At 44.9% G+C, this 15,683-nt stretch overlaps 1 protein-coding gene across 2 annotated transcripts in view; it reads right to left on the minus strand.

Annotated features, from left to right (window-relative positions):
• The window catches only part of LOC137418958 (high affinity cAMP-specific and IBMX-insensitive 3',5'-cyclic phosphodiesterase 8B), a 244,329-nt gene that overhangs the window by 138,291 nt on the left and 90,355 nt on the right, over positions 1 to 15,683 (minus strand). For both annotated transcript variants that reach the window (XM_078785878.1, XM_078785877.1), the window contains exons 6-7: positions 7,933 to 8,021; positions 7,653 to 7,731 (exon numbers count right to left, since the gene is read on the minus strand). In XM_078785878.1, the coding sequence (XP_078642004.1) occupies positions 7,653 to 7,731; positions 7,933 to 8,021 (168 nt within the window). The remainder of the gene's footprint in view (positions 1 to 7,652; positions 7,732 to 7,932; positions 8,022 to 15,683) is intronic.

The raw sequence follows: 15,683 nt of genomic DNA on the forward strand, positions 1-15,683 counted from the left end.
CACACACACACACACACACACACACACAAACACACACGGGCCAGTCAATAAGTAACCTTAAAATCGCGATATAAAGTAGAGAATGTAATGTGTGTAATTGTAGACGACATACGTTATGGCGTAGCTTGATCCATACACGATGCGACTCCGTGGAAAAGGGTCGTATAGATGCCGCCAAAGAAGCCCGCAGAAAGCGGAGGGAACGCGAGCGGCAACCGGTGCCTGCTGACTCCAAATGGATTTGTACAACTCGTGGACGCCGATGCAAATCGGCACTCGGACTGTATAGCCACAAGTGGGTTCACAAGAATTGAACACCAATGCCGTAACGGCGGGGCGACATGATGACGTCATATCTATGGGTAAGAGTCATGTTTTGCCTGTTTTGGATCTGGCAACATTGAGAGTACTAGGGCATGCCCGTACTATATATAAGCTAGGACGTGCCCATACGTGGGTGCCCGTTCCTTGCCAAAAAAAAAAAAAAAAAAAAAATTTGTGTAGGGGTGTGTGTGTGTAAACATCCTAGGGCGTGCCCGTACGTGGGTGCAAAAAAACATGCGTGCAAACAACAACAACAAAAAAAAACTTTGAAACCACGTGGCAGTAACGACCACAGAACCCCCCCCCCCCCTCTATTTACATGAATGGTTTGGTCCATTCGCAACGACCACAGAACCCCCCCCCCCTCTATTTACATGCAATGGTTTGGTCCATTCGCAACGCCAAAGCGAACGGTGAACGGCTAAATCGCCATAGCTCGGTAAGTACTTGTCCGATTAATTTCAAACCTTGAAAAGGCACATCCTCGGGTCCCCAGCAATATACCTGGCAAGTTGCAAGTATATCGGACCCGTGGTTGTCGAGAAACAGCGGTCACAGACAAACAAACGTACAAACGTACAAACGTACAAACAAACACACAGAGATTACTGGAATTATAGATAGATGTCAGTAGAGCCGTTCCAAGATGGCGGCTCCCCTAGAAGCATGCACCAGGGAGGCGCAACGTTCTGTCATCCGTTTCTTGGGAAGTGAGGGTGTGAATCCTAATGAAATCCATCGCAGACTGAAGATGCAATATGATGATGCATGTTTATCACTGCAGCAGGTGTACGACTGGAACAGGAAGTTTAAAAGTGGAGTGTCCAGTGTGGCAGACGCTGCTCGCTCGAGCCAGCTTCACACAGTCGATACACCAGAAATGGTTGTAGGAGTTAAGCGCGTGCTAAGAGAAAACCGTCGCATTATGCTGGATGAAGTGGTCTCCGAATTGAACATTAGCCATGGTTCAGCACACCATATAATTCACAATGTGCTGGGGTTCCGCACAAAGTGTCTTCAAAGTGGGTGCCAAGACAACTCACACCCGAACTGAAAGAACGGCGAGTGGACGCATGTGAAGAACTTCTGCGACGTTATGAAACAGAAGGCGACGTTTTCTTACAGCGTGCAGTGACTGGGGATGAAAGCTGGGTCCACTACTTTCAGCCAGAAACGAAGTGGGCAAGCAAAGAGTGGCGCCATTCAACTTCACCGAAGCCCAAAAAAATTCCGCACACAGCCGTCCACTGGAAAAGTGATGTTGACGCTCTTCTGGGATAGCCGAGGCCCACTTGTAGTGCATTACATGCCCAGAGGGACCACAATCATCAGTGCATCATACTGCGTCCTCCTTAAAAATCATCTGAAACCAGCAATCAGATCAAAATGTCGTGGCTTACTCGCTACTGGTGTTTTGCTGCAGCATGACATTGCTCGGCCCTATAATGCCCGCGCTACAGCTGCAACAATCGAGGACCTGCATTTTGAGTGTCTTCCTCATCCACCCTACTCGCCAGACCTCGCCCCTTCAGATTACCACATCTTTGGGCCACTTAAAGAGGCGCTTGGTGGAACCACTTTCTGATGCGACGAAGAAGTCCAAGAAGAGGCGGTGAACGAATGGCTACATAAGTAGCCAAAATATAAAAGATTCTAGAGGAATCCAGGCCTTAGTAAAGCGCTGGGAAAAAATACATTGAATGCAATGGAGATTATGTTGAAAAACAAGTCAAGTGAATCCACTTGGATTCCGCCCAGGTTGGCACATGGAAATTATGATGTAGCATAATTATCATCTCGGGTCAAGATTTGAAATTATGCCATGGTTTTTGTAAAATTGCTACTAGTATTCACATTATGTACTTTCACCAAAACATACATCATAGAAACATACATAGAATTTGGGTCCTCTGGGTCATTTGGGTCCTCTGGGTCATTTGGGTCCTCTGGGTCATTTGGGTCATTTGGGTCCTCTGGGTCATTTGGGTCATTTGGGTCATTTGGGTCCTCTGGGTCATTTGGGTCCTCTGGGTCATTTGGGTCATTTGGGTCCTCTGGGTCATTTGGGTCCTCTGGGTCCTCTGGGTCCTCTGGGTCCTCTGGGTCATTTGGGTCCTCTGGGTCATTTGGGTCCTCTGGGTCATTTGGGTCCTCTGGGTCATTTGGGTCCTCTGGGTCCTCTGGGTCCTCTGGGTCCTCTGGGTCCTCTGGGTCATTTGGGTCCTCTGGGTCATTTGGGTCCTCTGGGTCATTTGGGTCCTCTGGGTCATTTGGGTCCTCTGGGTCATTTGGGTCCTCTGGGTCATTTGGGTCCTCTGGGTCATTTGGGTCCTCTGGGTCATTTGGGTCCTCTGGGTCATTTGGGTCCTCTGGGTCATTTGGGTCCTCTGGGTCATTTGGGTCCTCTGGGTCATTTGGGTCCTCTGGGTCATTTGGGTCCTCTGGGTCATTTGGGTCATTTGGGTCCTCTGGGTCATTTGGGTCCTCTGGGTCATTTGGGTCCTCTGGGTCATTTGGGTCCTCTGGGTCATTTGGGTCCTCTGGGTCATTTGGGTCCTCTGGGTCATTTGGGTCCTCTGGGTCATTTGGGTCCTCTGGGTCATTTGGGTCCTCTGGGTCATTTGGGTCCTCTGGGTCATTTGGGTCCTCTGGGTCCTCTGGGTCATTTGGGTCCTCTGGGTCCTCTGGGTCCTCTGGGTCATTTGGGTCCTCTGGGTCATTTGGGTCCTCTGGGTCATTTGGGTCCTCTGGGTCATTTGGGTCCTCTGGGTCATTTGGGTCATTTGGGTCCTCTGGGTCATTTGGGTCCTCTGGGTCATTTGGGTCCTCTGGGTCATTTGGGTCATTTGGGTCCTCTGGGTCATTTGGGTCCTCTGGGTCATTTGGGTCCTCTGGGTCATTTGGGTCCTCTGGGTCATTTGGGTCCTCTGGGTCATTTGGGTCCTCTGGGTCATTTGGGTCCTCTGGGTCATTTGGGTCCTCTGGGTCCTCTGGGTCATTTGGGTCCTCTGGGTCATTTGGGTCCTCTGGGTCATTTGGGTCATTTGGGTCCTCTGGGTCATTTGGGTCATTTGGGTCCTCTGGGTCATTTGGGTCCTCTGGGTCATTTGGGTCCTCTGGGTCATTTGGGTCCTCTGGGTCATTTGGGTCCTCTGGGTCATTTGGGTCATTTGGGTCCTCTGGGTCATTTGGGTCCTCTGGGTCATTTGGGTCCTCTGGGTCATTTGGGTCCTCTGGGTCATTTGGGTCCTCTGGGTCATTTGGGTCATTTGGGTCCTCTGGGTCATTTGGGTCCTCTGGGTCATTTGGGTCCTCTGGGTCATTTGGGTCCTATATTCCTATCCTATAACATATATATCTCCTATAACCTATCCTATAAATATAGATTTGATGACGTCATGTTTACACATCTGAGCGACAGAAATGAGCGACAGAAATGAGCGACAGAAATGGGTGACAGAAACTAGCTTCACTTTTGAGCGCCCGAAATTCCCAGGCAAACGCTATAACGCACCAGGTTTACAACCTGTGCGTTAATAACAGTTGTTATACACGTACATGCAATAAACAAGTTGTGAAAAATATTTTAAGGTTACTTATTGACTGCCCCTCATATATATATTGTCATGTGATTCCCCTCGGTGAAGACCAGGAAATCACGGATAGCAATCGAGCTTACTTGAGGCGTTCGGGTCAATGGCGGATTTCACTCTATGCATGGGAGGAAGAAGGAAAGAAGAAGAAGCGGCGAGATGTACCTGACGGTCCACGCGCAGTCTTCAACCTGCGAAAAGTAACTCACAACCGAAAACGGAATTATGTACAAAAAGAAACGATTCATTATTCGGTTCCCGAGAACAATGGACGCGATGATAAATAAATAATGCTCCTAAATCGGGACGTTCCCACACCAGACTTAAACAACAGGACAAATGGGAAGGATAATAAAAGAAATCGTTGTGTTTGTGTGATGAGTCTTATCTGTCTGTAATCGTCAGGTCCGTTCGGGCTCGTCGTTCAGGCCCCAAGCGTGCAGTCCGGGTATGGCTCCGATCCCCTGGAACTGCTCGGCCGTTGGCGTGACCAGCCCTCGATGACACCTCTCGCTCGCACGCTGCCAGGCCAACGTCCGCCGGTGCGCGGCAAGCCTCGCGTCCCCACGCGATGAATAACAAGGAAGGATGATCGTCGACGCTCCACCGTTCGTCGTCGGCCAACGAGCAAAGGTCCAACGTAAAGAGAAGGCAAGAAGGGAAGAGAAAGGTGGAGGCGAAGATAGGCGGAGGCGAAGGGGCGAAGAGAGAAGGAGGAAGAGAGAAAATGTCCGTCTTCACTCACTTTTATCAGACGTCCACTGACATCACTGGCGCTTCCCTTCCAATCAGCGTGTCACTTCTTGGACGGCTTTCATGCCCTCCTCACTGATTGGCCTCGCGCCTTTGGTGTTGGTGTCATTGGTCGGTGGCCAATCAGTGTGGAATGTCCTTCGCCTTCCTTACTCTCCAATCGGCGACCTAGTTGTTACTCGCCCCTCCCCTGGCCAATCACGAGTTCTCCTGGGCGTGGCTATTGCCTGTCTGCGCGCCGGCGTTGGCGCGGCCGCTTCCTGTTCGTTCTTCCTTTCAGTCATTGTGAGGGGGGAGTATTTATTAATGTGTGTGCTAATGGGCCTAACTAATGTATATGAGTGCATTGCCATACGGGACACCGGAATGATCACAGAGGGGGCAACGTACAATGGAATCTTATCCTTATGCCCTAATTATAGTTACCAAGCCCCGCCCCCTCGTGGCGGGGACACAGACACAAGCTTAATCCGACATTCGGGCTAGACAGGTGCCTGACTTATTTACATCGAGATGGTTCTTCTTCGCGACAGTCGGAGCATGATACCGATGCAGATCGACCTGGATCTATATATCCACCTACCCAAAATTCACAACAATATATATATATATATATATATATATATATATATATATATATATATATATATATATATATATATATATATATACATATACATATATATATATATATATATATATATACATATACATATATATATATATATATATATATATATATATATATATATATACATATACATATATATATATTGTTACGGTCCGCGGATAAGGATGTTGTTTGCCGAGCGGAGGCACCGCGGCCGAACAGTTTTCCCCGACTAAACCCGATTCCCGAACGTTGGCCGGATCGCGCCACAGATATTCAATTTGGAAACCTCTAAAGCGACCGAATGTAAAGAGGAAGAAGAAGACGTACAGAAGAATAACGGGATTTATTATTTACACACACAAGCAAAAGGAGCAGTCAAAGTTATATACAGGGAACATGGAAAAAGCAGGTGACACAGTGAAAATACTAGCTTATACAAACTTAATTAAATACCCAGGACAGAACAAACAGAACAAACTCACGTACACAAGAAGGATGGAATGGCAGGAATGAATGCTGGAAGGAGGATTGGGAAGGTTCAGCTGGGGCAGATGGTTCGGGCTCAATCCCGCACGGGACGTCGGCTGGACCTCGACGGCCACCGATGCCACCGCTATCTGGTTCCCACGGGGTACGGGTTGAAGCTGCCTGGTGGAGTCAACGCTGCTTGTGGAGCCAAAGCTGCTTCTCTGGCTCACCTCAGGACGCGTCTGCCGTCTCTGGCGCAACTGCTTGTAATTGACCTTGAACCTTCTCTCTCTCCAAAGCTCATCTGGATCTTCTTACGCAGTACCTTGCGCGCGCGCTTTTATAACGCCTCCGGCGATCAAGCCGCCGGCCTTCAGGACACGCCCATTGGTGTGCTCACCTCGGCCCTGGTTGGTCGCGCGACCCTCTGGCTCCGCCCTTGATGACGACGGGCGGGCACGCCTTTCTTCCCCGACCCGAGCACATGTTCAATGGTGGTTTTGGAGGGGATGTAATATTGGCAATCGAGGCTTGGCCATGACGAAAGGGGAAATGGAGGTTTTGGGAATGGGAATGAAGAATGAAGGGAATCTATCTTATTTCACTTGGTGCAATGGAGTGTCATTTTAATGGAAGACAAAGCCTTAACCTAATACACAGAATAAGGAAATAAACTACTGAACAGGGATATTATAGTGTCCTTCAATGTATGCTTGATGGAATTAACTACCGGAACGCCCTTTGACCTTTATACACACTGGAGCAAGGAGGGCTCAGACTAAAACAATAATTCACAACCATTTACTATACAATACAACACAATCAAAAAAACACAATCCTCATTTCCGCAACAATATATATGTATATACGTGTAAATTAGTGCTCCAACCTTTGACCGAACGCCGTGACTTCACCGCCATGACGTCCGCACTGTCTGCGAATCTGAAGCTACGGAGGAGCCATCCGACAGTGTCAAATCAAAAAGATGTTATTTCAGATAGTCACAAGTGCATGGAAAACTCAGTTACCGACCTGGTTTCACCCTTATTGGGGCATTGTCAGGGCTACACAGCTACACTTCCACACACTTGTATATCTGAAAACCTTGCGGTTATTGTATACCATTACTTTTCCAACTCCATATTGTGAGTGGAAAATCGCCAGTAAAGTATCCTATAACAGCCTTTGCTGCATCTTACAGGGAGTGATAAGTGCCGCCTGCCACACAGAACATTATCTCTTGCTTACACCAAGCACAATATGGAGTCATGCTGGATGCAGTCGGGAGGAATGATTAAAATATATAATTAGTGCTCCAACCTACTAAATAATAAATCCCAAACAAAAATGGCTTCCAACCAAATATTTTGCCTCAAAAGGAAAAAAATTAATGAATTTAAAAAATACAGCAAACAACAGAATCAAGAACTTTATCCGTTTTGGTAATAAGTAAAAAAAATTGCATGACATATGTGCAGAATTTTCTTACTATTAATCAGCAGGGCTCTGGAAAAACAAACTCGTTTTTTTAATGCAGCACACAATGGGAAATATATGCATGGGAAACAGAAGACCCTGACTATGGGAAACTGAAGTAAGAGCTGTGAAATTAGGGTATGGGGTGGGTGAAGGAGGAAGTAATGGTGTGACGTCAGAGAAGGTTTTCGTTTTTACTAAGCACTGAGTCCTGGCTGCAACATCTCAGGCACACCCATTTATCAGCCACTTGCCAGAAAGCAGGCACCAATCCCAGAGAGGGTGGGTACATATGTAAGGGGGAAGAGGGGGGAACCACACAGTCTAGTGTCATGAAAATACACATATTACAAATTTCCTTCCTCAAAACTAACAATTTTTTGTTCGCCAGTTATAATTTTAACATCCTCACCAATTCCACTAACCTGGATTACATGCTCAGAACTGGCAATCTGCACAGCCTCCTGCGTATGCTCCAGTGCTGCAAATAAAGCATTGCATGCTCTGTTTGGGTGAGGAGGCAGGGAAACAAAGGAAAATAAATAAATGAATAAATAAATAAAAGAGAGAAAGAAATTAATTTAGTGGGATAAAAGGTGAAGAAAAACATTTACATCTGCAGAATATCAAAATGCATCCTCCAAAACCCAAAACTTGTGTTTTACAAATTACCATCAAGATTTTGCATTGCAATGGCAATCCTACCTCAGCTTGAGCTGCACCCTCACCTCCCCAAAATGGAGCTGCAGCAGTTCGTGGTAACAAGCTGCCACGCTTGAATTCTGTGGAAACATCTGCGGGAAGATGGGAAATATAGTAGAAGAGGCGGTAAGAACAGTACATGAAAGGAATGCAGGCTTAGGACGTGGGTGGGTGAAAGGGGAAAGGATAGGACGATATGAGACATCCAAGTGAAGAACAATGAGGAGAGACGGTGGAGACATTCGAGAGGGACAGTCAAGACTAATGCATTACTTAGAATGTCTTTCAGAAACATGTTGCTGCAATCTTTTACATTTCATGACACATCAAGAGTGCTACAGATTGCATAAAGGTGCAATCCATTATTTGTTGGCCTTAAAACAGCAACTCGGTGTATGTAACCAACTCGGTGGTACAGTAATACCCTGATTTACATCTACCATTTTACATCGTTTCGCAAATACATCGTCATGTTATTAATACCACTATTCGATTTGCCTTGCCTCAACTCACACTTACGTCGGTATAAAAGCCATACATTATATTATCAAACGTTTTTAGAACATCCAAGGCTGATAAAGACGCCATAATCAATCACTAAATCTGAAGTACCAAATCGGAAGATCTCAAAATTTCCGAAAGATCTAATGTACTTTGCGTCACACATAAATAAATTAACTGTACTGTAGATTGGCTGAGAGGCAGCGTGAAAGTGTTACCTTAGAAGTGAAATTAAATGTTATTTGTCAAATGGATGCTAGTGAACGTGACGTTGATTAAGTTTGTCTCGGACTGCGGTTCGTACCATCCATAAAAATGCCGACGTTCATTGAAGAAGAAGGAACAAGAAGAGGTACCGCCAACTTCGACCGCTTTCAGAAGAGGTTTAATTGTATTTAAATACGTCTGCTAAAAAAAATTTAAATTAACATGTACAGTCACGTGAAAAAGTACACCCCATGTAAAGTTTTGACTTTTTCAACATATTTGAACATACAGCTATTTGATCTTCATTTCAACAATATTGATAGATAAAGGTGATATAATATAACAAATGTCATGAAACATTTACATTTTGTAGTTCATTGCATAATTTAAATAAACGTAAATGCAAATTACGCATGTGGAAAAAGTAAGTACACCCCTACAGTTATCACTACTTCAAATACCTAAAATTAGAATCAGGTGCACCAGCTCAGGTGCAAATGATTAGAACATTGTAAGAGAGGATCTTGGAGGAACCTGTCTTATTTAAACCTAACATTTAGTTTGGTTTGCTCTTTGTTGTTGAAGTGTGCGGCGTCACCATGCCTAGATCAAAAGAGTTCTCTGAGGCCTTCAGAAAGAAGGTTATAGATGCCTACGAGTCTGGGAAGGGATTTAAAAAGATCTCCAAACAATTTGAAATCAATTATTTGACTGTCCGGAAGATCATCTACAAGTGGGGAAGATTCCATAACAACTGCCAACTTGTTGAGGCCAGGCCACCCCAGCAAGTTCAGCCCGAGAGCATACCGCAAGATGCTGAAAGAAGTCTCTAAGAACCCCAGAATGTCATCACGAGGACCTACAGGTAGCTCTTGCCACTGTTGACGTCAAAGTGCATGAGTCTACCATTAGAAAGAGGCTGCACAAATTTGATGTACATGGGAGGTGTGCCAGGAGGAAACCTTTGCTGTCCAGAAAGAACATCAGGGCAAGACTAAAGTTTGCCAATGAACACCTCGGCAAAGACCAGCACTTCTGGAACAATGTGCTCTGGACAGATGAGTCAAAGGTAGAGCTATTTGCCCACAGTACCAGAAGACATGTTTGGCAAAGCATGAATTTGACTTCTTAAAAAATTAAGAAGAATTGCATCTTAATGTGTTTTCTGTTCTTTTCGGGAGGCGATCTGGGAAATGCGTGGTTTTGTTTTGGCAAGGGCCACCCTCAAATCATTTTCCCATGCAAGCCTGCTCCTTTTCTTTGTTTTAATGTCCACCAGTTTCGAAAACGCATGCTCGCAGAGATACGTTGTAATGAATGGCGTGAGGATCTCAAGGGCAATTTTAGCGATGTGAGGATACCCTTCCATTTGGCGGCACCAAAACTTTGAGAGCGTTGTTGTGCCGAAGAGTTGTTGTTGAGTCTGGCTCTGCTGAAGTTCGATGAGGCCGTCGAGGTATTGGTCGTTGACATCCGCCGTTGCAATGTCAAAAGTAAACAGCTGCTGCACCCATGCTGGGTATTGCTCTTGGTCGGGGAAGTAGCCGTCGAATGACTTTCCCAGCTCATCCAAGTGCATGGCAATCGCTTGCTTCAGCTCCCCCGGTACAACAGTGCCTCCAACTTCAGACTCATCTTCGATCCCACTCACGCACTCGTCCAGTTGCGAAAAGTTCGCGAAGTTGTCATTCTCTGTTCGCTGCCTCCACAACGGTAACTTCTTTCGGAAAGCGCTCAGCTTTTCTTCAGATTCGATGACATTCACTCCACCGCCCTGCATCTGGCAATTGAGATGATTGAGTGCATCAAAGATGTCAGGCAAGTAAGCCAAGGCGAGGATGAACTCTGACTCTTGGAAGTGCGTTGCATGGCAATGCTGGTGTTCTCGCAAAAACAGGGCTAATTCTACACGCAAGGCAAAAACACGGCTCATGACCTTCCCTCGTGATAACCATCGAACATTAGAGTGGTAGAGAAGGACTTCAAATTCAGAGCCGATTTCATTGCACAGCTCTTTGAAGATGCGATGATTCAGAACACGGCTTCGCACGTAATTCAGTTTCAACGACGATTTTCAGAACATTGGCCAGTTTTGGAGGCAGGGTTTTTGATGCCAGCGCGTGTCTGCGCAGGACGCAGTGCGTGACGATGATGTGTGGTGCATCTGCCTCCACCGGCGCTCCAAAACCGGAGTTGCATCCCAGCATGGCTGGAGCTCCATCCGAGCAAACTGCAGACACCATGTTCCACGAGAGGCCGTTGCTTCTGAAGAAGTCATCCACAAGCTTCTTCACATCAGCTGCCTTCGTCGTTGTTGTGAGAAGCTTGCAGAACAGAAAGTCTTCCTTGATCTCGTCTCCTTTGACATAACGCACAAATAAGATGAGCTGGCTCAAATTCGAAATGTCGGTGGTCTCGTCGAGTTGAAGGCTGAATTTTGTCGGGCTCGCGACTAAATCTGCAACTACTACCTGGGCGAGGATGTCGTCACTCATGTCCTCGATTCTGCATCTAATGGTGTCATTTGAGAGTGGAACGAGAGACAACTTGTTTTCAGCAGCTTTTCCCAGCATGATGTTGGCCATCTTCAACGCAGCCGGTTTGATGAGTGTCTCACCAACGATGTGCGGTTTGCCCTGCTTTGCGATCAGGTACGCAACTTCATACGACGCGGTGAGGATCGGTTTTTCAATTGGAACGAAGCCGAGAGTGGGCAAGGTAGCACTTGCGTTGAATTGGACTCTCTTCAATTTGAATTCATCCAGCGTTGTCTTTGTACTGCCACACACCATGCAGTTTTTTGAAGTGTTCCCGTAGTTTTGCTGGTGCTAGGCTGGAGTTGCTCAACTTGACATTGCAAAGCATGCATTGAGGACGCTGACTTCCGTCCCATTCCGTCAAACACGTGAACCCGTACCACACGTAATCCTCCAACCACTTCCTTTTTTTGCTCGACATACTGCAAAAAAATAAAATAAAAGTAACAAACTGATCTTAATTGAGTTCGGGCAAATAATTATATGACAAAAATTAAGAAAGGAACATGCTTAAATATAATCAGTACCCATCTGAAAACTGAGAAATTTTAACGAAGAAAACATAACTTATAGTTACGATGATGGGATTTATTATCTACTCAACTCTATGTCACCTCAAATCCCATTATAATATTACATAGAAAACTGTGAATTGTTAGTTTTGAATTGCGACCAAAGGAGTTATATCACCTCCACCTAATTTTCTGAGTAATTCAATCATATTTGATAATCACCATCCACTTTTGACTTTAATATAACTCTGAACCCACCCTGCATATCCACAAACATTTCCAACTTACTTTTCAATTAATCAGTAACTCCAAAGTAAGGCGCGACCAATGACACACGGCAAGCTAATCGAGGCTATTCACTGGAATTTCCGAACACCTGCAAAGTCCAAAATCCAGTAAGTAAGTAAGTAAGCAAGTAAGCACCATCAACAGAATAATTAGCAAGTTGCTCATTGATTCAACTTACTACAGTCAGTGTGAAACAACCTATCTTAAACACAGACCAGAGAAACCATGAATGGGATGGGAATACAATTACAAATAACATTTCCATTCGTTCGTAACATACATAGCATAATAATAAGCGTAATTACACATAGATTCAAAATTGATACAAAACTAAAATCCAAAAAAAAAACAAATTGCAATGCGTTTCGGAGGACCTCCGTCAAACCCCTGAGACTGGCTCACTGAACCCCTGGGGTTCGGTCGAACCCAGGTTAAGAACCACGGGACTAGATAGTCTAAACTGGAAAGTGGCGAGCTCTTTATATTTGAAAGTTATATGTAATTAAATATATATGTGGAGTTTTTCACGGATTATTCCTCGACACAATATGTGGACTGTATTATAGAAATCAGTTGCACTTTTTGTCAAAGTTATCAGTGTAACCAAGCAAACTGCAAATCATTTGACATCAAAAAGTGATGCTTGTTTAATCAGGACACAGGGAACCTGACACCTTACAATGGAAACTAAACTACCGTGATGACATGCAACAGGGAGAGCCAAATGAAATATTTCTTCCTTTAGGTTAAACTATCTAACGTTAATATCATGCAAACTGCATCCCTGCTGCTACTGCTGCCTCCCATCTTTCCTTGAGCTCCCCGACGTGAGATTCCAATGACATGGATGGTCTTAAATTGAAGGCCCTGCAAATACAAGACCCTCCATGCCATTGGAATCTCAGGTCAGGGAGCTGTGTCTGAGGGGCTGCTTCTTGCTCACCATAGGCCTGCTTAGTGACCTTGTAGTTGTTGTTTTATTTTTACCAGCTCTATTCTGGTCTTCCTCCTCCTCCACTCTGACCGCTCTGCCTGCAGCTGCTGCCAACTCCAGGTCCCACACATTCAACAATGGTGGACAGCACAAATTTGTACAAAACAACCTTTCCCTCAGGCCATGACGGACAAGTTAATCACAACTGTTGATCGTACTAAGGAATAGGGAAAAAAATATCACCATGATCTTTATGACAAAATCTACTTCAAATTCACTTACAAATCCAAGATATGCATTCTTTGACATGATTATATGGCATATCACATGCATTTTCAATGTTTAAATTGTTTAACCAACTATAAGGAATACCAGTCCACATTTTTGCTTTTAATTTTTAGTGTGATCGCTCATGCAGGAGCTTAAACATCTAAAAATATGTACATCACATGCAAGATAAAGACATTAGTAGACATCAGTGTACTTTCACATGAATTAGAACATTAGTATAAAATGGACAAACATATGGCATATGGGATTTGAATCTGGTGATCCTGCATCATGAGGCAGGAAAGCAGATGGTATTACTTTTAGGCCAACATTTAAAAGTTCTGTGAAATGTTAATCTTTCATTTTTGCAACAACTATGTTGTTTATTGAGCAGATTATTAAAATAAATGCTTAGAAAGTGACTCTAATGCATTTTCTTAATATTTTGATTGAATATAATTCATATACTTTGGTGGAAAAGTTTATTATTTCATTAGATCCTGTCAAATCCCAAAAGAAAACAATTTTTTGAAAGATTCTGTTCTCTTAATATGAATGGAACAATCTTGTTTTTTGGGGATACCAAAATAATCAGAGCAAAAGATGAATACAAACAACAACAGGCATTTTAAGGCCATTTTCCCTGCTAAAGCGGGGGTTAGCCTTGTGGGCCCAATGACAATCTTCTCCATTTTGCCCTATTTTCTAGATCTCCCCTTGTTAACCCCCTTGCCCGCATTTCTTCTTCCACCACCTTTAGCCAAGTCTTTATCGGTCTTCCAAGTCCTCTACTTCCTTTCACATTCATTTCCATCACTCTTTTCAACCAGTCACTTTCACCCTTCCTCAACACATGACCAAGCCATCTCAACCTGTTTCTCTTCACAGCATCCATCACAGGCTCTAATTCCCATCACCTTTCGCAATTCATCATTTGTCTCCCTCTCTCTCAATGACATGCCACCCATCCACCGAACCATTCGCATTTCCACCCTTTCCAGCCTTCATTGCTGCTCTACGTTAATTACCCATGTCTCGCTTCCATAAATCATAACACTTCTCACACATGCAGCATAAACCTTTCCCTTCAGCTTCAACGACACTCCCCTCCTCGTCAGCACACCACTCAGTTCCCGAAGCTTCTTCCATGCACATCTCACTCCAGCAACCGTTGCCGAGTCTGATCCACCTTATCCATTCAGCATGTCTCCAAGGTAGCAAATTATTTTCACACCTTCCAGCTTCACACAGTCGCCAAGATCCAACTCAACATTTCCTCCATCTGCAGCTCCCTCTGTGCACACCTTACACTTGAATGTAGCTGCCACACTGGTTAATGACCTTCTCAGACCACTACATTTTTGATGAACCCAGTCAGCGCACATTGCACATTGAATGGAGTTAACTCCGACACCCTTCCTGCACACAGCACAAGGCCACTTCCAAGTTCTTTCCACCTCACCACATGCTTTACCACTTGCCATCACCTTCGTTTTTCCAATATTCACCTTCAGACCTTTTGTCTCCATACATTCCTTCCACTTGTTCATCTTTTCCTTCAGTCCATCCATACTTTCCGCAATCAACACCAGATCATCTGCATACAACAACTCCCACGGTAAACCCTCCTTTACGTTCCGAGCCAGCACCTCCATCACAGCTACAAATAGTAGTGGCCTTAGTACCGACCCCTGATGCACTCCCACCTTCACCTCAAACTCATCACTGTTCCCGTAGTTTGCCCTTACAGCTGTGCGCGATCTCTCATACATTGCCATCATGACTCTGATCAACCATTCCTCCACTCCTAACTTCCTCAATGCCCATGTCACTACTTCACGTGGAACCCTATCGAATGCTTTCTCCAGATCAACAAACCCAACAAACAACTTCTTCCTCTTCTCCATGTACTTCTCCTGCAACTGCCTTACAATAAAAAGCACGTCTGTCGTTCCTCTTCCTGGCATAAATCCAAATTGCATTTCGTCGATCTTCACCTTCTTCCTTATCCTCTTTTCCAACACGCTTTACAATACCTTCATTCCATGTTCTAATAACTTTATCGCTTTATACGAACCACAGTCCAGAGGCTCACCTTTCCACTTGTATCGAGGGACGAGGGTACTCAGTTCCCAATCCACTGGAATACGGCCTTCTTTCACCACCAGATTACAGATCTCTGTCATTCTCTTCACAACCCAACTTCCCGCTGGCTTCAACATATCTCCCATAACTCCAATCGGCCCTCCCGCTTTTCTACTCTTCATTACTTTTATCGTTTCCTCAACTCCCTTCTCAGTTATCTTCCCTGCCGGTCCTAAAACTGGGTTACTCTCCATGTTGCCATCCCATTCATTCTCTGCATTCAACAGCATTTCCATATATCTCTTCCATTTTCCTTTAATTCCATCTGGGTCCACAACGATTTGTCCCACTTCATCCTTCAAGCAACTCACCCCCATCACATCACACCTCTCTTTCGCTATCTGCTTTGCAATCCTGAAT

Source organism: Myxine glutinosa, chromosome 10, assembly GCF_964187855.1.
Source record: "Myxine glutinosa chromosome 10, kmMyxGlut1.1, whole genome shotgun sequence".
In the NCBI taxonomy this organism is placed as follows: domain Eukaryota; kingdom Metazoa; phylum Chordata; class Myxini; order Myxiniformes; family Myxinidae; genus Myxine; species Myxine glutinosa.